The 21,770-nt window shown below is 41.2% G+C and overlaps 7 protein-coding genes across 8 annotated transcripts; all 7 read left to right on the forward strand.

The window, feature by feature from the left end:
* Nucleotides 1–797: 797 nt before the first annotated feature.
* LOC117726004 (histone H2A-like) lies at nucleotides 798–10,845 on the forward strand. Its single transcript, XM_034525970.1, has 2 exons — nucleotides 798–1,271; nucleotides 10,642–10,845. The coding sequence occupies exon 1, from the start codon at nucleotides 819–821 to the stop codon at nucleotides 1,203–1,205; it is 387 nt and encodes a 128-aa protein (XP_034381861.1). The 5' UTR covers nucleotides 798–818; the 3' UTR covers nucleotides 1,206–1,271; nucleotides 10,642–10,845.
* Nucleotides 2,301–2,787, forward strand: LOC117726006 (histone H4). Its single transcript, XM_034525973.1, has one exon. The coding sequence runs from the start codon at nucleotides 2,342–2,344 to the stop codon at nucleotides 2,651–2,653; it is 312 nt and encodes a 103-aa protein (XP_034381864.1). The 5' UTR covers nucleotides 2,301–2,341; the 3' UTR covers nucleotides 2,654–2,787.
* On the forward strand, nucleotides 3,974–4,512 carry LOC117726005 (histone H2B-like). The gene has a single exon (XM_034525972.1). The coding sequence runs from the start codon at nucleotides 3,984–3,986 to the stop codon at nucleotides 4,356–4,358; it is 375 nt and encodes a 124-aa protein (XP_034381863.1). The 5' UTR covers nucleotides 3,974–3,983; the 3' UTR covers nucleotides 4,359–4,512.
* LOC117726003 (histone H3) lies at nucleotides 5,185–6,042 on the forward strand. The gene has a single exon (XM_034525969.1). It carries the CDS (start codon nucleotides 5,229–5,231, stop codon nucleotides 5,637–5,639), a length of 411 nt encoding a protein of 136 aa, XP_034381860.1. The 5' UTR covers nucleotides 5,185–5,228; the 3' UTR covers nucleotides 5,640–6,042.
* LOC117726002 (histone H1-like) lies at nucleotides 8,243–10,411 on the forward strand. Its single transcript, XM_034525968.1, has 2 exons — nucleotides 8,243–8,909; nucleotides 10,033–10,411. The coding sequence occupies exons 1-2, from the start codon at nucleotides 8,269–8,271 to the stop codon at nucleotides 10,295–10,297; spliced, it is 906 nt and encodes a 301-aa protein (XP_034381859.1). The 5' UTR covers nucleotides 8,243–8,268; the 3' UTR covers nucleotides 10,298–10,411.
* Nucleotides 10,846–11,740: 895 nt separating the features above from the next.
* LOC117726001 (scavenger receptor cysteine-rich type 1 protein M130-like) lies at nucleotides 11,741–19,277 on the forward strand. 2 transcript variants are annotated; one of them, XM_034525966.1, is made up of 8 exons: nucleotides 11,741–11,966; nucleotides 14,392–14,424; nucleotides 16,094–16,402; nucleotides 16,651–16,950; nucleotides 17,019–17,327; nucleotides 17,871–18,200; nucleotides 18,558–18,640; nucleotides 18,716–19,277. In XM_034525966.1, the coding sequence occupies exons 1-8, from the start codon at nucleotides 11,927–11,929 to the stop codon at nucleotides 18,818–18,820; spliced, it is 1,509 nt and encodes a 502-aa protein (XP_034381857.1). In that variant the 5' UTR covers nucleotides 11,741–11,926; the 3' UTR covers nucleotides 18,821–19,277. The 2 variants fall into 2 exon arrangements, with proteins under 2 accessions (XP_034381857.1, XP_034381858.1); XM_034525967.1 differs by lacking the exon at nucleotides 14,392–14,424.
* Nucleotides 19,278–20,409: 1,132 nt separating this feature from the next.
* On the forward strand, nucleotides 20,410–20,796 carry LOC117726007 (histone H4). The gene has a single exon (XM_034525974.1). It carries the CDS (start codon nucleotides 20,444–20,446, stop codon nucleotides 20,753–20,755), a length of 312 nt encoding a protein of 103 aa, XP_034381865.1. The 5' UTR covers nucleotides 20,410–20,443; the 3' UTR covers nucleotides 20,756–20,796.
* The last annotated feature ends 974 nt before the right edge of the window (nucleotides 20,797–21,770 follow it).

Here is a 21,770-nt window from a genome sequence, read left to right on the forward strand (position 1 = left end):
CAATAGATGTCATGTGACCAGAAGTACAATAGATGTCATGTGACCAGAAGTACAATAGATGTCATGTGACCAGAAGTACAATAGATGTCATGTGACAAAACGTACAATAGTTCTCATGTGGTCAGAATGAACAACAGAGTCACAACACATTCAATGCATATGACAGATATTATTCATATAATGAGTGTAGTATGAAAAAGTTACAACTACTCTAGTGTACAAACACAAACAAAAGAATAACATTAAAATATATATCATTAGAAAAGAAAAAAACGTATGTAAAAATATATAATGCATTTTAACATTGAAAATATATTTTTTTAAAGTTACAAAAATATGTAAATTCATATGTGGTAGTCGTTAGAGTAGTATCAAAAATAAATGAAGAAATTAAACACTGTGATAGTCTAATATGATAAAATAGTAAATAACATTACTACAAATTAAAAGCCATATTGAACAATAATTTGAATTGACATGTAATGTAATTAGAATGTGCTCCGAAAAAAGTCCTCTGATTTTGCATGAATACTGTTTTATATGTTTCTATTTCCACTCCTCCCGATTTTGATAATTTACTTTAAGATTTTCATTTAATTTTCCTGCTGTGACATTTTATTTTGTAAACACCATAAACTGCAAGCGGAAGCCGTTTGATCTCTCCTGTAGCTTACATCTTCGTTTCTGATTGGACGATCGGGCTGACGCGCCATCCCACCAATGAACGAGCGGTTAGGACCCGCCAGCGGCTATAAATTCAGGGATGTTTGTTAATCTCGGTATTCTCCGTCAATTCCACGAACTAATCCGAACCAATCATGTCTGGAAGAGGAAAGACAGGTGCCGGCAAAGTCAGAGCGAAGGCCAAGACCAGGTCCTCCAGGGCCGGGCTCCAGTTCCCCGTCGGCCGTGTCCACAGACACTTGAGGAAGGGTAACTACGCCCACCGTGTCGGCGCCGGAGCTCCGGTGTACCTGGCGGCGGTGCTGGAGTACCTGACCGCTGAGATCCTGGAGCTGGCCGGCAACGCGGCCCGCGACAACAAGAAGACCCGGATCATCCCCCGGCACCTGCAGCTGGCCGTCCGCAACGACGAGGAGCTCAACAAGCTGCTGGGCGGAGTGACCATCGCTCAGGGCGGCGTGCTGCCCAACATCCAGGCGGTGCTGCTGCCCAAGAAGACCGAGAAGGCCGCCAAGAAGTAGACCCGGACCCGCCTCTCACTTCACCCAACGGCTCTTTTAAGAGCCACCCACTCCTCTGAAAGAGAAATCCTTTTAAAAGATATTTAACATGCTATAAAACCCATGAAGAGGTAATTAACCAGTTTTCTGGTTTGACCCAGTGAGCAACATGTTAATTACATAGTTACAAGTGGAAATGACATGGTTGACATTACATTCGTAAATGGAGATTCATTGTATATATTATACAAACTTTATTTATATATCATTTATTTACATGATAAAATTTGATACATTTACTTTATCTATAATATAGCATTACACATGTCATGGTGGACATTACATTTGTAAATAGAGATTCATTGTATATATTAAATAATTTATATATTCATAACGTGTCAAAACTATGTTATGGGAAATGCATCACTGTCATAAGTGCTTACATATTTAAATATAGTTAAACACCAACTAATGTGAAATAATATCTTAATATATTTTTATATCCCATTTGTTTCCCTAAAACTATTCATAACACATACTGCTTTTTTTTTAAATTCCTTTTTTTTTTAATTCCTTTTTTTATAGAGAACATATCTTGATACATACCAGTTGTATGCATATATATATATGCATATATATATATATATATATATATATATATATATATATATATATACACCTTTTATGTATCAAGACCACATCATAACAAGACATTGCATTATATATTTAGTATTTATACTAAATATATAATATATTGTCTTAATATTATTCGTAGAATCAGGATCAAAGGTACATTTGCACAAACAAGTAATTTTACCTAATTATTGGCACATAAGTTAGAGTAAAACATGAACAATATAATTATAAACAATACATATGAGTATTGATATTTATTTTAATAATATTACTACAGTTTCACAGTGTCATGTTAAAATAAAACAGCCAATAGTTTAGCTGTAATTGGAGTTTATTTTATTTTGAAGGGGGTTTATAGTAAACGGAAATGCAGTTGCTCCCACACTCTAATATGATCAAGGCATCCGGAGACCAGGCGGGCTGAGATATCAGTCTGTCTTCAACTACGTCCGCAAACCGGCTTTAAATAGCGACGCTCTCCGGTCTTTAGTTCATTAACGACTCAACTCGACTCTGACAACATGAGCGGCCGCGGAAAAGGAGGCAAAGGACTCGGGAAAGGAGGCGCCAAGCGGCACCGGAAGGTCCTCCGTGATAACATCCAGGGCATCACCAAACCCGCCATCCGCCGCCTGGCTCGCCGCGGCGGAGTGAAGCGGATCTCCGGTCTGATCTACGAGGAGACCCGCGGCGTGCTGAAGGTGTTCCTGGAGAACGTGATCCGTGACGCCGTCACGTACACCGAGCACGCCAAGAGGAAGACGGTGACCGCCATGGATGTGGTGTACGCGCTGAAGAGGCAGGGCCGCACCCTGTACGGCTTCGGGGGCTAAGACACTGACGACAGCGACACGACTCAACGGCTCTTTTAAGAGCCACCACCTCGCCCAGAGAGCTCGGGTCCTGATTGTGTAACTAGTTTTATCGATCACACCAAGGCAAAATAAAAGCTCATACTTATTTCTAACTATAGTGATTCAATGACGTCAAGCACAGTATTTTTCACTACATTTTGGAAGTTATTAAATATTAGTTGATGCAGAAATAAATGTAAAATCAGATCACAAATGTGATTTAAAAAAAGGATCAAATGCATTTTAAATACTATAAATATAACTTATTTGAATCTAATAAAGGTTTCCTTTTAACCTATAAACTTCCATTGTAACTTGTATATTGTATTTAAATGGGGTTTTTGTACAGCAACTTAATAATTACCATTTAAAATTGAAGTTCAGCACTCGAAATGTCAAATATTTACATTATTTATATATTATTATTTATATATATATATGAATAAGCTATGTTTACGCACTTCATTATACGCCAAATAACGCTTGTTCTGTGCCAATATGTGAGTCATTTATGTTTTTATCAAATATAAAATAATGTAAACATTATATAAATATGAATCTACGTGTGTCTGTGTTGAGTTATTGTTTAGTACCACGAAGCTCTAATAATGTACACAGACGACTGACAGAGGGACCGTTGGATTTTAAACTGTATTTTATCCAATAGCTGAGCTGCATTATCACGTGCATAATCTGGACCAATCAGCGTGGCCTGTGCTCCGGCTCTGGCTATACATGATTGTTGTGTTCAAAAAATTCTGTGGTCACTTCTCAAAACTGTGTTTGTAGCACAATGTTAATTTAGGAAGATGTTAAATAGATAAATAAATAAAACGAAACGAAATAGAAAATATCAATAAATACATTCACAAATACATACACAAGATACACAATGCAGGTGTGTCTACAGGGTATTAAGCGTGAGAACAATGTTCTTATTTTGCCACAATTGAATACCCCTATAAAACATTAATATTGTGTTGAGCTTCTAACAAAGTGTTGGTAGAATGCACTATAATTAAACTGTCATTATAAATAAACAATAACATAAAAAGGTGATCATACCTGAATGAGAGGCTTCATATAGTAAATCTGTATAATACAATTCATAATAAGGTTTAATAAATCAATGTACGAATTAGAATTCAAACAGAACAACGTTAAAGTCTGGGAGAGTCAAATGTACTGACGTCACTGACGATAAGCCAATGGCAGAGGGGGGACTGCGCAGCCTCATTTGCATGCGGCGGGTTTAAGTAGTCGAAGCGCAGCGCGGACAACACACACCGTGAACTTGTGACCTGCAGCCATGCCAGAACCCAACGTGAAGGCGCCCAAGAAGGGCTCCAAGAAAGCCGTCTCCAAGACCGTCAGCAAGACCGGCAAGAAGAGGAGGAAGTCCCGGAAGGAGAGCTACGCCATCTACGTGTACAAGGTGATGAAGCAGGTCCACCCCGACACCGGCATCTCCTCCAAGGCCATGGGCATCATGAACTGCTTCGTGAGCGACATCTTTGAGCGCATCGCCGGCGAGGCCTCCCGGCTGGCTCACTACAACAAGCGCTCCACCATCACCTCCAGGGAGATCCAGACCGCCGTCCGCCTGCTGCTGCCCGGGGAGCTGGCCAAGCACGCCGTGTCTGAGGGCACCAAGGCCGTGACCAAGTACACGAGCTCCAAGTGAGACCGCTAGACCTCCAGCACAACGGCTCTTTTAAGAGCCACCCACTTTGTTCTGAAAGAGCCACGATTCTGTGATCCTGATCACTGAGTTCATCATTCAGAACTAAATGTAAAATCAAATCACAAATGTTATTTAAATAAAAGGATCGCATGAATGAACTGGAATTTTAAATGCTATAATATAACTTATTTGAAACTAGAGAGGAATCTGTTAAAGGTTTCCTTTTAACCTATAAAATATATTACACTTTAAATGTAAAACTTCCATTGTAACTTCCAAGGACTTAAAAGGGGCTTTAAACCAAAGAAGCTCTCAAAACAACAATTTGTACAGCAACTTAATAATTACCATTTAAAATTGAAGTTCAGATATTTACATTATTTATTCTAATTATGGAAGAAACTAAAATACATGCGCTATTTCACCCCTTTGCAATGAAACATCTTTAGTACTTGTACATTTTCATGTTTTACACCAGTTATAATATAAATGAATAAGCTTGTTTACGCACTTCTTTATACGCCAAATAACGTTTATTACATACTTAGTTTAGCTTGTTCTGTGCCAATATGTGAGTCATTTATGTTTTTATCAAATATAAAATAATGTAAACATTATATAAATATCTACGTGTGTCTGTGTTGAGTTATTGTTTAGTACCACGAAGCTCTAATAATGTACACAGACGACTGACAGAGGGACCGTTGGATTTAAAACTGTATTTTATCCAATAGCTGAGCTGCATTATCACGTGCATAATCTGGACCAATCAGCGTGGCCTGTGCTGCGGCTCTGGCTATATAAAGGAGATGTCGGCCCGTGAGAGACACAACTACTCTCCTAAAGTAAAGAGAAGACAACCATTTAAAAATGGCCAGAACCAAGCAGACCGCCCGTAAGTCCACCGGAGGAAAAGCTCCCAGGAAGCAGCTGGCGACCAAAGCTGCCCGTAAGAGCGCCCCGGCCACCGGCGGCGTGAAGAAGCCCCACCGTTACAGGCCCGGTACCGTGGCTCTGAGGGAGATCCGCCGCTACCAGAAGTCCACCGAGCTGCTGATCCGCAAGCTGCCCTTCCAGCGCCTGGTGAGGGAGATCGCTCAGGACTTCAAGACCGACCTGCGCTTCCAGAGCTCCGCCGTCATGGCGCTGCAGGAGTCCAGCGAGGCTTACCTGGTCGGCCTGTTCGAGGACACCAACCTGTGCGCCATCCACGCCAAGAGGGTCACCATCATGCCCAAAGACATCCAGCTGGCCCGCCGTATCCGCGGAGAGAGGGCTTAGACTGACCCGACCACAGCGAACCACCAACGGCTCTTTTAAGAGCCCCACACCCGCTTCTAAGAGCTCTGGTCCGGTCTGACAAACACGTGGTGGTCCCTCAAATTAACTCTTGAATCCATGACTCTGCATTTCATGGATGAATATTCTGCAAAAATACCACCTGTGTAAACTCTTGGGTACAGTTGAATGTATATTTTAAAGATCCAGGTACAACAAACTTCATATAACTAGTTCCATCTTTAATGGTGAACATTTAAAGTTCATAGAGTTCTTTATCTCTGAATAATATAATGCAGTGTTCACGTGGTTTGTACATTTAAAATGGATTTGAGTCACTACAGTTGCATTAGAACAGAAATATGAACCACCATGAAATAGGAAATACAAATAAACTTATAGGAGTTGAGTAAGTGATCAAACTGTTTGTATACAAGTATATATAATATATAAATATATATAAAACGTAATGTCAACGTACATTTCCAAAATGTTTTATTTGAAAAATGTTTTCATCAAACTACTCTGCCGACTTTAATTTTGAGAATAACATGAATACAAAACAAATTTACATTTATTTGAAAAATATTTTTTTTTACTTTTATATTTTATTGATTTAAAATGTTATATTTTGTATATAAATATATATCGTTTTTATTCATATTTTTTTTAATTTTATTATACTGTGCATAAAAATATGTATATTATATTGTTTTTTTCTTCAAATCATATCTAACTTGTACCACGTGTGAGTTTACGCACACACACACATTTTTGGTTACTTTTCTGTTGCAATCTTTAAATTCACAATAATTTCCTTCTGATTTAATAAAGTTTCATCTGATCTTATTTGACCGTGATGTTCCATTCTAACTATATTGGTTATAACTCTTTCACTGTACGTTATAACACGATAAACAAAATAATAACACTTTTCATAACGTACCACTTTCCAACCCAACTTTGAAATGAACTCAAAAAAACTGCATGTCGACACGATTATAAAATATCTGTTCTGGTATTTTTGGCAAACAACATGCACACTTATATCAAATATTCAAATTAATACAAAAACAATATCTATACATGCATCATTTTATAATTTACCCCATTTATTACTTCTCATCCACTTTTATTCTTGTTTTTTTTATAATGTCATCTATTTTTGTTTAATTATTTAAATAAATGGATATAACTCTTAATTCCATTATAAAATATTTTACATTGTTGTTATTGCTCTATTGTTTTTTAAAGTATTTTAACACTTTTGTTTGCTCTTGTTCTTCTGTTGTAATCTTTGATTCATCTCTACAATCATTTCGTTCATGAATCCAACATTTATATCTTCTCTTATATTGAATAACTTCTGCATATTCACATCTACTTGTTCACAATAATCTGCTTGATATTGTTTGAAATTAAGCTGTAAAATATTGTTTGTAATAAACTATCCAACATTTTCCAAGCAGAATAAAATGTCCTTTTCAATTCCTCTGAACATCCGTCACATCACAGCATTTTGTTTTTGCAATAATTTGACGTAACGATTGAAAAACATGTTAATGTGAATACAAATATTACAAAAGAACAAAGTAATAAAAAGGAAAATAAAATTAGATCTACAAGCGGAAGACACCAAGTTATATTTAGTGCATAATAAATTAAAACAATAGAAAGCATTACTAATTGGTGAACTTGTATTATGCCAATAGCTGATGATAAATAAAGATGATGCTAATATATATTTGTATATAGATTAAGAGTGATTCAATGTTTATTTAACATCTTAAACTGATGTAAGATTACACCAAAGGAAATAAGAGAACCTGCTTTATTACATTTCACAACACAGTGACGCAAATTATTGTTTAGAAAATAGTTGTTCATAAAGACCACGAATAACACAATATTGTGAGTCTTATTGTCAATAAATTATTTATAGTTTGAATCAAGAACGCTCCAGAGTTCATGAGGGAGCTCTTCTGTCTCCAGAAGAAGAACCTTTGTGTCCCCACAGAGTTATTTATCTAACTGTAATAAATATATAAACATGAATATGAAGAGAAATAAACCATAAATAAATAAAGGGCAGTCAGGAAGTGGAGCACTCAGCCAGTGGCCTCTCCCAACAGGAGTGTGTTTGCAGACACCAGATGAAGCTCTTTTTAATAAATAAATATGAACAAGAGGAGAGTGTCGTTTCTCTGGATCTCTGAACAAACTTCTCTCCTCGCTGTCAAACTCGTTTTATCGGAGTTTTGAAGTATTTTACAGCTTTTAGGAGAGAAATCACAAAGAAAAGACACCCGGCTGCGTTTCGCCCAGAAGATGGTGGGAGACGTTTAAACGCTTTACAGCCTGAATGCAGACGCGTGTGGACGTTTATTTCACTCGCGTGTGAAGAGGAACTCCTTCGCTACGAGCCGGTCACTTTTCAGGCTTTCTTTCCGCCTCTAGATGCGTGTTTTATACGTTTAATGGCGAAGAGAAAACACAAGTCGCACCGCTTCCCCGCAGCCCCGGTGAGAGGCAGGCAGGTTGAGTCTCCACGGTCCGCATGGTGTGTTTAAGTTCCCCTCCTCGCGGAGAGTTTCCATCAGTCTCACAGACGAGGACCAGCTCAACCAGCACGATGGCAGAAGTCCCTCCAGCCGCCGCACAGGCCACCCCGGTGAAAGCCGCCAAGAAGAAGGCGTCCAAGCCCAGCAAGAAGTCCGGTCCCGGCGCCGCCGAGCTCGTCATGAAGGTGGTGGCGGCCTCCAACAGCCGTAGCGGGATCTCCTACGTGGCCGTGAAGAAGGCCATGGCCGCCGACGGCTACGACGTGGTTCAGAACAACGCGTACGTCAAACGCGCCGTCAGGAAGCTGCTGGACGGAGGAGCCCTGGTGCAGGTGAAGGGAAACGGGGCCAGCGGCTCCTTCAAGGCGGCCAAGCCCACCGAGAAGCCCAAGAAGGCGGCGAAGAAGCCCGCCGCCAAACCCAAGAAGCCCGCAGCGAAGAAGATCGCCCCGGCCAAGAAGTCTGCTGCCGTCGCCAAGAAGCCGAAAGCGGCCAAGACGACACCCAAGAAGGCGAAGAAGCCCGCGACGCCCAAGAAAACCTCCGTGAAGAAGATCACAAAGAGCCCGGCCAAGAAGGTGGTGGCCAAGAAGGCCGCCGCTCCCAAGAAACCAGCCAAGAAGGTCGTGAAGCCCAAAGCTGCGAAGCCAGCGAAGAAGACCGCAGCTAAAAAACCAGCGAAGAAGATTCCAGCCAAGAAACCAGCGAAGAAGTAAACTTTTTTTAAAGTTTGTTTCGCCCCACAAAAACGGCTCTTTTAAGAGCCCCCAAACACACAAAGAGACTTCTTCCTCAATACTACTTATCTTTATATAATAAATAAAACCGCTTCAAGAAATGTGAAATCGCACAATATTCATCAAAAATAATGTGTAATGATAAATATAAATAATATGCATAACCTTCCACTAAAGATGCAGTCCAAACAACATCAGTCAATAAAACTAGTATAACTTATTTAACTAGTTCCTCTTTTATGAAACTTGCCTCAGTATAGAATACTTGTATCTGATATTTCACCATTTAATTCAACTAAATGCACAAAATAGCACTTTATTTATAAAATATTATTATTATTTGGAGTTTTTTTTAATTGTGAACAAATGCATAATGGCTGAAAATGACGTCATCCTTCAACGCTCTTTAATACGTTTAAACTCACTGAGGCTCTAAAAATGATCAATTTAAATATGATTAAATTACACACTTGAGGTTCTTTACTTAGTATTTTCTCCCCAGGCCACTTTATACTTTATACTACTTCCAACAACACATTGTTACTGCGTTTATTTTACAGCTTTACTCTGTTTAACTATTATTATTGTTGAGAACATGTGATTGTAGTTATCACTATTTTCACTCATTTTAAGTAATAAACAAAAAAAAACTCAATTCAATATACAAAGTTAAAAATGAGCTCCAGTTCAATCGACAACACCACAATCCTGCTGCTCCATTAATACACAAGTAATAATAATCTAATTATATATGATGTTCTTCATTATACTAACATACATTTCTAATTCAGCCCGTGTAAAGTATTTGTAAAGTATTTGTAAAGTACTTGTAAAGTACTTCTACTGAGTGAAGTATCCAGAACTTCATATTTATATCACTTTAAGACGTGGTGTGTTCACAGTCACTTAAATGTAATTTAATTCATGTTAACATATTATTTCATAATAGCATCTCCTGTATAATGAAGTCAATATTTCACTATGTTTATTATATTCATATTTATTGGTTGTAAGTGTATAAAAACGCTTTAAAAGTCGTGTTTTATGAGGTTTTGTGTTTATTTTGACTAAACGTCTCTTTGTTTAAATCGCATGCAGAGCGGGAATGTTGCGCTCGCGCTGTGACGTCGCCTTCTCTGATTGGATGATCGTCCTACTGTCCCGGACCAATGAGCGACCAGGAGCTCCTTTATATGCTGAGCTTCCCCGGCGGAGCAGCATTCTTCTCTCCTATACGAAGCAGAAAACCCGTGAAACATGTCCGGAAGAGGTAAAACCGGCGGTAAGACCAGAGCGAAGGCCAAGACCAGGTCCTCCAGGGCCGGGCTCCAGTTCCCCGTCGGCCGTGTCCACAGACACTTGAGGAAGGGTAACTACGCCCACCGTGTCGGCGCCGGAGCTCCGGTGTACCTGGCGGCGGTGCTGGAGTACCTGACCGCTGAGATCCTGGAGCTGGCCGGCAACGCGGCCCGCGACAACAAGAAGACCCGGATCATCCCCCGGCACCTGCAGCTGGCCGTCCGCAACGACGAGGAGCTCAACAAGCTGCTGGGCGGAGTGACCATCGCTCAGGGCGGCGTGCTGCCCAACATCCAGGCGGTGCTGCTGCCCAAGAAGACCGAGAAGGCCGCCAAGAAGTAGACCCGGACCCGCCTCTCACTTCACCCAACGGCTCTTTTAAGAGCCACCCACTCCTCTGAAAGAGAAATGCTCTGAATTTATGAACTCGATGCAACTGGCAAACACGTTGTATAAGAGATAAGTGCACAATTACTATATTCACATGCTGGATAGTGAGTTTTAGTGGTTTAAAAAATATAACTTATGTTATTGATTTATTTGACCCAAACCTCTAGAATCCTAAAGGAAACCTGATCTGTCCACTATTAAACTACTTTAATACAAATATAATGAGATGGTTCTGTCCGTAATTAAACTACTTTAATACAAATATAATGAGATGGTTCTGTCCGTAATTAAACTACTTTAATACAAATATAATGAGACGGTTCTGTCTGTAATTAAACTACTTTAATACAAATATAATGATGGTTCTGTCCGTAATTAAACTACTTTAATACAAATATAATGAGACGGTTCTGTCTGTAATTAAACTACTTTAATACAAATATAATGAGACGGTTCTGTCTGTAATTAAACTACTTTAATACAAATATAATGAGACGGTTCTGTCTGTAATTAAACTACTTTAATACAAATATAATGAGACGGTTCTGTCTCTTATTAAACTGTAAAGTTCTATGACATTCTCTTGAATTTAAACTCTTTCTTCCAGTTTAGAAGTGGAATCTGAAATGTTGGCATTGACCATTTAATGCACGATTAATAATGATTATAAACATTATGACGCCTCTTAACTCTCCATCGTGTGGAAGTTTGAGCTGGTGTGGTTAAGAAATGACAAGGTAATAAATATCAATTAATATGAATAACATATAACATCCAAATGCAGGAGTTTAAAAGGGTATTAAAATGTCTACTTAGTAATTATTATCATATATTTAACATTAAATCACCTTTCTTAACCAAAGCAAAGTTACAGCCATTGAAGGTTAACTCATGACATCGTTAGAGAATATTAATCCATACATCTTTATTCTAAATATGAATTAGTATAAAGAATGAGTAGACTTCCTGACTATAGTATAAGTAGTATAAGTAGTAGTACAAGTATTACTATTAGTAGTATAATTAGTATTAATAGTACATGTAGTAGTATAAGTAGCAGTACAAGTATCTGTAACTGCTGATGAGATGGTGACTCACTGATTGCATTAATCTGCAGGAACATCTCTGCCTTTCCTGGTTGTCATGGAAACAGTCTAATCAGCAATCAGACAGCAGCTTCTTGTGAAATTTAATGTGAGTTTCAGTTCCACCTCGTCCTGTACGCTGATATACACAGAGAGACAGACGGGTAGAGAGAGAGACAGACGGGTAGAGAGACAGGGAGACGGTCTACCTGGACGTTATGGATCACCTGTTGATGCTGCTGTTGCTGTGGAGCTCAGGTAGGACTCTGCTGGAGATGACACACACACACACACACCACACACACACACACACACACACACACACACACACACACACACACACACACCCTCCATGATATGATATATAAACATATTTTCCTGTAAGTTGATGTAACCATAACTTTGACAAGTGGGGGCTCATCCAATTTAAGTTGTTAGAGGCCGATAATTGTTTCATATAAATTATGGTTTTGGACTTTTTTGAGCAGCAGTGGGTTCTGTAAGATTTGTGTTCAAAGCTCCGGGTCCCGTGGCCGCAGGAAATTCAGGATTCAATGAGTTAAAGTTTAACAATATTTAATGGCAAAGATAATACTCATGTAGCGTTCACGATCGTGGGGCCAGAAAGGAGGAACTCTCCACAGACGGACTGCAGCTCCCAAGGAGCCACAGACCGGGGCTGTCTCGAGTCTCCAGACCAGTAGAACCATGTCTCCAGACCAGTAGAACCATGTCTCCAGTCCAGTAGAACCATGTCTCCAGTCCAGTAGAACCATGTCTCCAGACCAGTAGAACCATGTCTCCAGTCCAGTAGAACCAAGTCTCCAGACCAGTAGAACCATGTCTCCAGTCCAGTAGAACCATGTCTCCAGACCAGTAGAACCATGTCTCCAGTCCAGTAGAACCAAGTCTCCAGACCAGTAGAACCATGTCTCCAGACCAGTAGAACCATGTCTCCAGTCCAGTAGAACCATGTCTCCAGACCAGTAGAACCATGTCTCCAGTCCAGTAGAACCAAGTCTCCAGACCAGTAGAACCATGTCTCCAGTCCAGTAGAACCATGTCTCCAGACCAGTAGAACCATGTCTCCAGTCCAGTAGAACCATGTCTCCAGACCAGTAGAACCTTGTCTCCCCAGAACAAATGCTCGGTTAGTCGTTAGTCTGGTCAAATGAATTCACACCTAAAGGTTAGTTCTATTGGTCAGTTCAAAGGATGCCACAGTTCTGTTGGCTAAGCCAATTGATAAGCTGGCGAGGTCAAAGCTCACACTTCCGGTCAAGGACAGGAAGTTCCCCATCAGAATAAAACCTACTATCCTGCCTTCAGAATAAAAGCAACACATTAGGTTTCAATCGGCATCCATTTGAACTATTGTCTAAACAATAAAACATCATTCATTCTCATGCATCATACAGTTAATCATTACATTTGTCATTAAAACAGAATAATAAAACAGTGATCCTCTGCCATTTGGAATTGAGTGAACACCTTTCTGCATTCAGTCTAAACTCTTAGTCTGACTGTGACAACATCTTCTGTGGATCGTTATTAGATGAAGGTCATCAGAAGATATCAAAAGCTGGTTGAAATCTCACTGGGTTTAGAAGATGTGGACCAATGAACGTCTAAGGGGCGTGGCTTAGTACAGCAATACACATAACTTCCAAAACACTTCCAAACATCATCACCACATTTTTAGCATATGTCCAGATTACATCCGTTAGCTTAGCATGTCATTTTCATTTCCTTCAAACACTAGGGGGCGATGGTGAATCCCCCAATAACTGATTATTTTCATTGTTTTCAGGCGTTGTACTTTAACGCCTCCTCCATAATTTATGTCATCAACTTCACATTTAGTTGGAATGATCTAAAGACTTTTAATATGAAAACGTATCAAAATGGCGACTTGTCCGTTGGACCTTAGTATTACCACTAGTGTGAATAATCATTTGCCTCATCCCTCGCCGCCATCTTTAATAGCACCAAATCAGCCGATCAGGTCTATAGTGTTCTCCGTCTTTCTTTCTTTTTGAGAAGAAGGCGCAGTACGTCATTCTTGCACATTTCTCGGTGCTATACTAGAACAAACTCCTCCTGTGGACTTTATCAGATCCACTTCAAATTTGATCAGTACAATCTGAAGACCTTTGAGATTGAAAGTTATCAAAAGCTTTAGAGTTCAAGGATCTTACTCGATTCACCATTAAACAACAGGCCCAAATAACTTCTCTGGACTCAAATCCGTCTCAAACTTGTCATGCTTGATAACACTCACGGCCTGAGGATATGTACCATTTTCAATCAGAGCCATAGCACCACCTACTGGCAGCAGACAGTCAGTGACGAACAGCAGCCATTTACATGATGTTGTCCACACTAAAGCAGCATAAAGCATGTTGATGCATGTTGTCTAGCAGGAAGTGGTGGACTGTTTTCAAGGCCTATGGTCGCAGACATGAGCCGGCGTCCAACAAGTACCCCGAACACAAAGGTGTGAGGGCCCTTTGTTGCTGCTTTTATTATTGCCATCGATGAACGTTTGTGGGTGTTTTTGGTTCTCTCTATATAGATATAACAACATCCAAATAAGTTTTGATTAATATTGCAAATAGATTTATCAACAAATATTTGTGGAGTCCTATTTTAAACTTTTTCTCAATTTCCTCAATTTCTCCAGGACTCCAGGCTAAAGGAAAACACACATTAAAAGGTAAATAGAGAAAGAAAAGAGAATTACAGATTCAATGAAGCAGAATCAGTGGATTGCTCCCTCCAGGTGGGGACAGAAAGTCTACCGCAAGCGAAGGAGTTCAAGTATCTCGGGGTCTTGTTCACAAGTGAAAGGAAGATGGAGACCGACAGGCAGATCGGTGCGGCTGCAGCAGTAAAACAGGCGCTGTACTGGACCGTCTTGGTGAAGAGGAGCTGAGCCGGAAGGAGAAGCTCTCAATTTACTGGTCGATGCACATTTCCAACCCTCACCTAAAGTCACGAACTCTGGGTCAGGACCGAAAGAACGAGATCTGGGATACAAACGGTCAAAATGAGTTTCCCCCGTAGGGCTCAGCCTTAGAGATAGGGTAAGGAGATGAGTTTCCTCCTTAGGGCTCAGTCTTAGAGATAGGGTAAGGAGATGAGTTTCCTCCTTAGGGCTCAGTCTTAGAGATAGGGTAAGGAGATGAGTTTCCTCCTTAGGGCTCAGCCTTAGAGATAGGGTAAGGAGATGAGTTTCCTCCTTAGGGCTCAGCCTTAGAGATAGGGTAAGGAGATGAGTTTCCTCCTTAGGGCTCAGCCTTAGAGATAGGGTAAGGAGATGAGTTTCCTCCTTAGGGCTCAGCCTTAGAGATAGGGTAAGGAGATGAGTTTCCTCCTTAGGGCTCAGCCTTAGAGATAGGGTAAGGAGATGAGTTTCCTCCTTAGGGCTCAGTCTTAGAGATAGGGTAAGGAGATGAGTTTCCTCCTTAGGGCTCAGCCTTAGAGATAGGGTAAGGAGATGAGTTTCCTCCTTAGGGCTCAGCCTTAGAGATAGGGTAAGGAGATGAGTTTCCTCCTTAGGGCTCAGCCTTAGAGATAGGGTAAGGAGATGAGTTTCCTCCTTAGGGCTCAGCCTTAGAGATAGGGTAAGGAGATGAGTTTCCTCCTTAGGGCTCAGCCTTAGAGATAGGGTAAGGAGATGAGTTTCCTCCTTAGGGCTCAGCCTTAGAGATAGGGTAAGGAGATGAGTTTCCTCCTTAGGGCTCAGTCTTAGAGATAGGGTAAGGAGATGAGTTTCCTCCTTAGGGCTCAGTCTTAGAGATAGGGTAAGGAGATGAGTTTCCTCCTTAGGGCTCAGTCTTAGAGATAGGGTAAGGAGATGAGTTTCCTCCTTAGGGCTCAGCCTTAGAGATAGGGTAAGGAGATGAGTTTCCTCCTTAGGGCTCAGCCTTAGAGATAGGGTAAGGAGATGAGTTTCCTCTGTAGGGCTCAGCCTTAGAGATAGGGTAAGGAGATGAGTTTCCTCCTTAGGGCTCAGCCTTAGAGATAGGGTAAGGAGATGAGTTTCCTCTGTAGGGCTCAGCCTTAGAGATAGAGTAAGGAGCTCCGACATCAGAAGGGAACTTTGAGTTGAGGCGCTACTCCTTCATGTCGAAAACAGTCAGCTGAGATGGTTCTGAATATAACCATCTCAGCTGACTCTATTTAGATGCCCAGGAAGCATCTAAGTAGGATGTTTCCTGGGCATCAGTGGTCCCTTGAATACCACTGGAGGTTTTCCTCTCAACTGGGAGAAGACCCAGAACACACTGGAGGGATTATACCTCCTCAGCACTGAGGGTTTAGTTTGATCTTTTCTTAATTCAATTAATTTCTTTACTGACGACTCACTTGTTTCTGTTCAGAAACTTTCAGGTTGGTGGGAGGAGCCAGTCGCTGTGCAGGAACACTGGAGATGAAACATGAAGGAGACTGGAGACCAGTAGATGACGAGGACATGATACCAAGAAGTCAGTCTTACAGGATGTTGAACAAAGCAGTTGTTGCCTGTAGAGATCTGGACTGTGGCTCTGCTGTTTCTGTCACACAGAGAGAAGAGTCCTCAAAGAGACCTGTGTGGTGGATCTACTCTCACTGTGTTCAGTCTAGATCTATTCAGGAAAATTGTGTAATATCCGACTCCTCTTCTTTCACCCTGGATGTCACCTGCTCAGGTAAGCCCACCAGTGACATCATCTATGACAGTAATGTATCCAGGGGGCAAGTCAGCATCTCCTCACCGTCCTTCAGCCTGAGACCCTCCTCAAGAAGAGAGTCCAGCTCCCATCTCTTAGACTTTATGGGTCATTTTATCAACATATTCATATTCTGGCTCACAGATTTTCTAAGAAAAATAAGACAGAATGTTATTTATTGTCTGGTGTCTTTTATCTCTCTCTTTCATCTTCTATCATCTCTCCAGACTTTGTCAGGCTGGTGAATGGGATCAGTCGGTGTTCAGGTAGACTGGAGGTGAGGTCTAACCAGTCGTGGTCCTCAGTTTGTGAAGAGGACCTTGACCAGCAGGATGCAGAGGTGGTCTGTAGGGAGCTTGGCTGTGGGGCTCCTTCAGTCCTCCAGGGGGCGCTCTATGGAGAAGTGGAGGATCCAATGTGGACCAAAGAGTTCCAGTGTGGAGGCCATGAGTCTGCTCTCCTGGACTGTAGAAGTTCAGAGAGAATCACCTGCTCACCTGGCAGAGCTGTTGGACTCACCTGCTCAGGTAGAAGATGACTTCTGATCTCCTGGAACTCACTTTGTTCTTTACTGACGACTCTTGTTTCTGTCCAGAACCTGTCAGGTTGGTGGGAGGAGCCAGTCGCTGTGCAGGAACACTGGAGATGAAACCTCAAGGAGACTGGAGACCAGTAGATGACTTTTACTGGAGACCAGTAGATGGTTCTGACTGGACCCTGAAGGAAGCAGCTGTTGCCTGTAGAGATCTGGACTGTGGTTCTGCTGTTAATATGAGACGGAGAGTAGAGTCCTCAAAGAGATCTGTCTGGAGGATCTACTCTCACTGTGTTCAGTCTGGATCTGCTCTGAGAGAGTGTTTAACATCACGTTCCTCTTCCTCCACCCTGAAGCTCACCTGCTCAGGTGAGCCCATCAGTGACATCACCTATGACATCATCTCTGACAGCAATGTGTCCTGTATGTTCCTTCCTCTCACTGACAGTCAGGTTTCCATTGGATGAAATGTAAAGTTATCCATGACAACGACATCCTAAAGAGAGGTGGGCTTGTTTCTGGAAGCTTCAAATCCTCCATAGACTGCTGAGCTCCACCTGTTCGGACACACCTGTCTGTCTGTCTGTCCGTCTTTCTGTTAGTCTGTCTCTCTGTCTGTCTGTCTGTCTGTCCGTCTTTCTGTTAGTCTGTCTCTCTGTCTGTCTGTCTGTCTGTCCGTCTTTCTGTTAGTCTGTCTCTCTGTCTGTCTGTCTGTCCGTCTTTCTGTTAGTCTGTCTCTCTGTCTGTCTGTCTGTCCATCTTTCTGTTAGTCTGTCTCTCTGTCTGTCTGTCTGTCTGTCCGTCTTTCTGTTAGTCTGTCTCTCTGTCTGTCTGTCTGTCCATCTTTCTGTTAGTCTGTCTGTCTGTCTGTCTGTCTGTCTGTCTGACCTGTGGCTCTCTCTGTGTTTACAGACCTGCTGCTTCAGCCAATCATCTCTGTGTCCTCCTCCATGTACGGGGTCTCCGAGGCCCAGCAGCAGGGGGCTCAGGTGCTCAGAGGCTCCACCTTCACCATTTCCTGCTCCATCCAGCCACAGTACCCAGGAGGCTCCTTCCAGCTCAACTTCACCTCCTCCAACTCATCACACCACTACACCCAGCCAGCTGTCAATCACTCTGCCCACTTCTTGTTTCCTGCTGCAGAGCCCGCCCACCAAGGAAGCTACAGCTGTGTTTATCACGTCTATGTTTTTTCTCATAACTTCTCCTCTGAGAGCCGTCTGCTCTCTTTCACTGTCCCAGGTAAGATGTCTTCATGATGATTCGTCCACAGGGACTGAACATGATCATATATATATATATATATATATATATATATATATATATATATATATATATATATATATATATATGTGTATATATATCAAAATGTGGTTTAAAGATGAGTTTTTGGTCTCAATCTCTAGTTTCAAGTCTTCTTCAATGCAGCGTGATGTTCATTTAGTAACTTATGGTCAGTTAGAGTCAAACAGACCATAAATTATGGTTGAATTGAATATGAAGTGAACATGAAGAGTAATAAGTGAGTGTAGGCTTCAGGTCCAGTGGCAGCTGTTGGACTCATGACGTCACGTGATGACTGTCCACGTGTCCCTTCAGATCCAACACCTCTCATCATCAGAGCTGTGGTGCTGCCGCTGACTCTGCTGCTGCTGAACAGCGCCCTCTACTGCTACTGCAAGGTACTGACACTCCCTGGTAGAATAAAGCTGCTCTGTGTTCACTGAACGGAAGACTAAGCTGTCATGTCTCTGCAGGCCACCAGGGGGCAGAAGCTGGGCAGACGGGAGGACATGGAGCTGGACTCTTATGACCTGGGTGTTCCTGCAGCTGCAGACGAAGGAGCTCGTGGAGCAGAGTAGCTCCTCCAAGGAGCTCCATCCATCCAGGAGGATTCATAGCACACGACCTGCAGCAGCTCCCTTTAATACGCATGTTCCCTTTAAACAAGAAGGACCATTACATCACGTCCTCACAGCCTCAAGGTCTCTTCAGACCTTCTGACTTCCTGTCTGAGGCTCTCAGCTCCAAGCCCATTGGTTCTTGCTGAAGACGAGAGCCTTGAAGACCTCGTGGCCTACTTCAGGATTTCTTGTTTTTCATATCATAGGGATTTTAATTATTTTATCTGAATTTTTCTTGTTCTCGTACTTTATGAAGTGACCACATTTTTAAACTATGGGATTTTATCTTTTTTAAATGTGTATAATTTAGGCTAAGAATGTTGTTTTTAAGGATTTTGCTTATTTTCATTATTCAGAAGTTGGGATATTTCATAAAAATGCTGTCATTAAAATGTTTGCTTATTTCATAAAAATATTTGCCCATGTTGCTTATTTTTTTATTAAATATTTTTCTTATTTCTTAAGATTGTTGTTATACAGGATTTTGCTTATTTTTTATAATGAAGGACTTTGGATAGAATGCTATAATTACAAATTATGCTTTTTTCATAAGAACATTGTCCTGTTTTTTATAATAAAGGATTTTGCTTATTTCATACGTTTGTTGTATTTTTTTGGGGTTCGGCTTTTTTTTATTGTTCTTACTTTTCTAAAATGTTCTCAGGATTTAACAGAATTCTCTCATTTCATACGAACTTTGATTATTTTTTAACTTAAGCATTTTTATCCATTTTCATGTAAAATATCCTCCTAACTAATCAATCAATCTGAATAAAATATGAAAACATTAGGAAAAGTAAACACTTGTATTACACAGATACATATAGTACTAGTACTGCTTTAACAAAGTACTTTCAGGCTTGTTGAACATGGAAAAGACGACATGTGACCTTTAACCTTTGTGACCTTTAACAAGCAAAACCAAACCTGAGCGTCATCAGAAGGACAATTTCAAACTCAGATGTAAAGATCTGTGTTCAAAGCAACAAGCTGCAGAGAATATTAAAACCACATCCACACCGCTGGTTGCAGCTGGATCTCGTCTCCTCTGAACGACGCTCTGCTGACACGTCATTGATCGGAAGGCTTGTCCTGGTTGTCATGGAAACAACATGGTTGTCCGTCGGCAGCTTCTTGTGAAATGATTATTAATTGTACAGGAACACAGTTCAGAGAGGTTAACTGGAGAAAGAGACTCCAGACCACCTCCATCCATCATCTGCTCTGGTCACACGTGATTATCTGGAGGAAACCAACAATATTGTTTGGTACATTTACACGTGTAAAGCAGCCAATAGTTGATCTGTATTTGGAGTAATTTATTAAAATACAAAGTACCAGCTGTGGTCATAAATAATTGAGAATTAGACATTGTTGGTGACAATGTAATGAAATCAGAGGCAAATGCGAGAAGTGCTTTTTTATTTTGAAGGGATTCATCGTACCCGGAAATGCAGCAGCCGACCTGAAAAGAGGCGGGCTGAGATGTCGGTCTGTCTTCAACTACGTCCGCAGGTGATGTTTAAATAGCGCCGCACTCTGAGTCCGGATCATTAGTTTAACCGACTCGACTCTGACAACATGAGCGGCCGCGGAAAAGGAGGCAAAGGACTCGGGAAAGGAGGCGCCAAGCGGCACCGGAAGGTCCTCCGTGATAACATCCAGGGCATCACCAAACCCGCCATCCGCCGCCTGGCTCGCCGCGGCGGAGTGAAGCGGATCTCCGGTCTGATCTACGAGGAGACCCGCGGCGTGCTGAAGGTGTTCCTGGAGAACGTGATCCGTGACGCCGTCACGTACACCGAGCACGCCAAGAGGAAGACGGTGACCGCCATGGATGTGGTGTACGCGCTGAAGAGGCAGGGCCGCACCCTGTACGGCTTCGGGGGCTAAGACACTGACGACAGCGACACGACTCAACGGCTCTTTTAAGAGCCACCACCTCGCCCAGAGAGCTCCGGTCCAAATACAGATTATTTTAAATGACGTGTTAACACGTCATATTTATATATTTTACTATCATAATGAACACAAAATGGCACTAAGTCCACCACTTACACAAAAACGAGTGAGTTATTCTAATTCAACTCTGATCTATGGAGACTAAATACTGATTCAATTGTTAGTAATGTTGTTGGTGAATAAACCCTATTAGGGTTTGTTGCTTTTTAACATTACTGATTATCATCCGAAAACCGGGTTCTTTTAAGGGCCACACATTTACTCAAAGAGCTGACTTCCTGATCACAACAAGATATAATTATGCGGTTCAAAGAAACATAAAGAAAATATATCTATGGGTTAGTTCTACCAGATTGATCCTGATTGGTGGATTCAAGACCGCCGTTATGTGGGTAATAACAGTATTAACTTCATTTGAGTCCACTAGCATCAAACATCTCATATATATAAAATTCATACAGACGCCTTCAGGAGCACCACATGCTGGTTCTAAACACATGATCATTTTCTAGTTGCTATAATACAATATAATAAACCACTACAGATTTAGGAACCAGGGCGAGTCATTCGGGCTCGTATTATAATAAAGAAAATACTTTTGGGCATTTTGGATCAAAACTGTTGATAACATGACAAATATTGTATTTTCGCTCTGTAGAATCGGAACAGCTGTAAACGTGTTATTATTGAACACATTTCAAATCTGAAGGTGAGTCCTTCCTCACCTGAACCTCAAGAACTGTTCTTCTGTAATTTAATGGAGGAATAAAACCAACTTTAAAAGTGCATCATTTCATGTGCTGTACCGAGGTGTGTAATACGAAGGTATTGTTCTTATAAGGAATATTAATGAAAATTAAATTAACCGGACTATATAAATAAATGATATCCTGTATATTTAACCTGTTTAATTAAAATAATATGAATAATTCCCTTTTAAATTGTA

This window comes from Cyclopterus lumpus, chromosome 23, assembly GCF_009769545.1.
Source record: "Cyclopterus lumpus isolate fCycLum1 chromosome 23, fCycLum1.pri, whole genome shotgun sequence".
Taxonomy (NCBI): domain Eukaryota; kingdom Metazoa; phylum Chordata; class Actinopteri; order Perciformes; family Cyclopteridae; genus Cyclopterus; species Cyclopterus lumpus.

Bases quoted from the DNA above. Each gene is read 5' to 3' on its own strand.
- LOC117726001 (XM_034525966.1), top strand. From the start codon at position 11,927: ATGGATCACCTGTTGATGCTGCTGTTGCTGTGGAGCTCAG. The intron at 14,425-16,093 runs GTAAATAGAGAA...GTTTCTGTTCAG, and splicing joins AGGAAAACACACATTAAAAG to AAACTTTCAGGTTGGTGGGA. The intron at 18,641-18,715 runs GTACTGACACTC...ATGTCTCTGCAG, and splicing joins CCCTCTACTGCTACTGCAAG to GCCACCAGGGGGCAGAAGCT.
- LOC117726006 (XM_034525973.1), top strand. From the start codon at position 2,342: ATGAGCGGCCGCGGAAAAGGAGGCAAAGGACTCGGGAAAGGAGGCGCC.
- LOC117726004 (XM_034525970.1), top strand. From the start codon at position 819: ATGTCTGGAAGAGGAAAGACAGGTGCCGGCAAAGTCAGAGCGAAGGCC.
- LOC117726002 (XM_034525968.1), top strand. From the start codon at position 8,269: ATGGCAGAAGTCCCTCCAGCCGCCGCACAGGCCACCCCGGTGAAAGCC. The intron at 8,910-10,032 runs GTAAACTTTTTT...AATCGCATGCAG, and splicing joins GCCAAGAAACCAGCGAAGAA to AGCGGGAATGTTGCGCTCGC.
- LOC117726003 (XM_034525969.1), top strand. From the start codon at position 5,229: ATGGCCAGAACCAAGCAGACCGCCCGTAAGTCCACCGGAGGAAAAGCT.
- LOC117726005 (XM_034525972.1), top strand. From the start codon at position 3,984: ATGCCAGAACCCAACGTGAAGGCGCCCAAGAAGGGCTCCAAGAAAGCC.
- LOC117726007 (XM_034525974.1), top strand. From the start codon at position 20,444: ATGAGCGGCCGCGGAAAAGGAGGCAAAGGACTCGGGAAAGGAGGCGCC.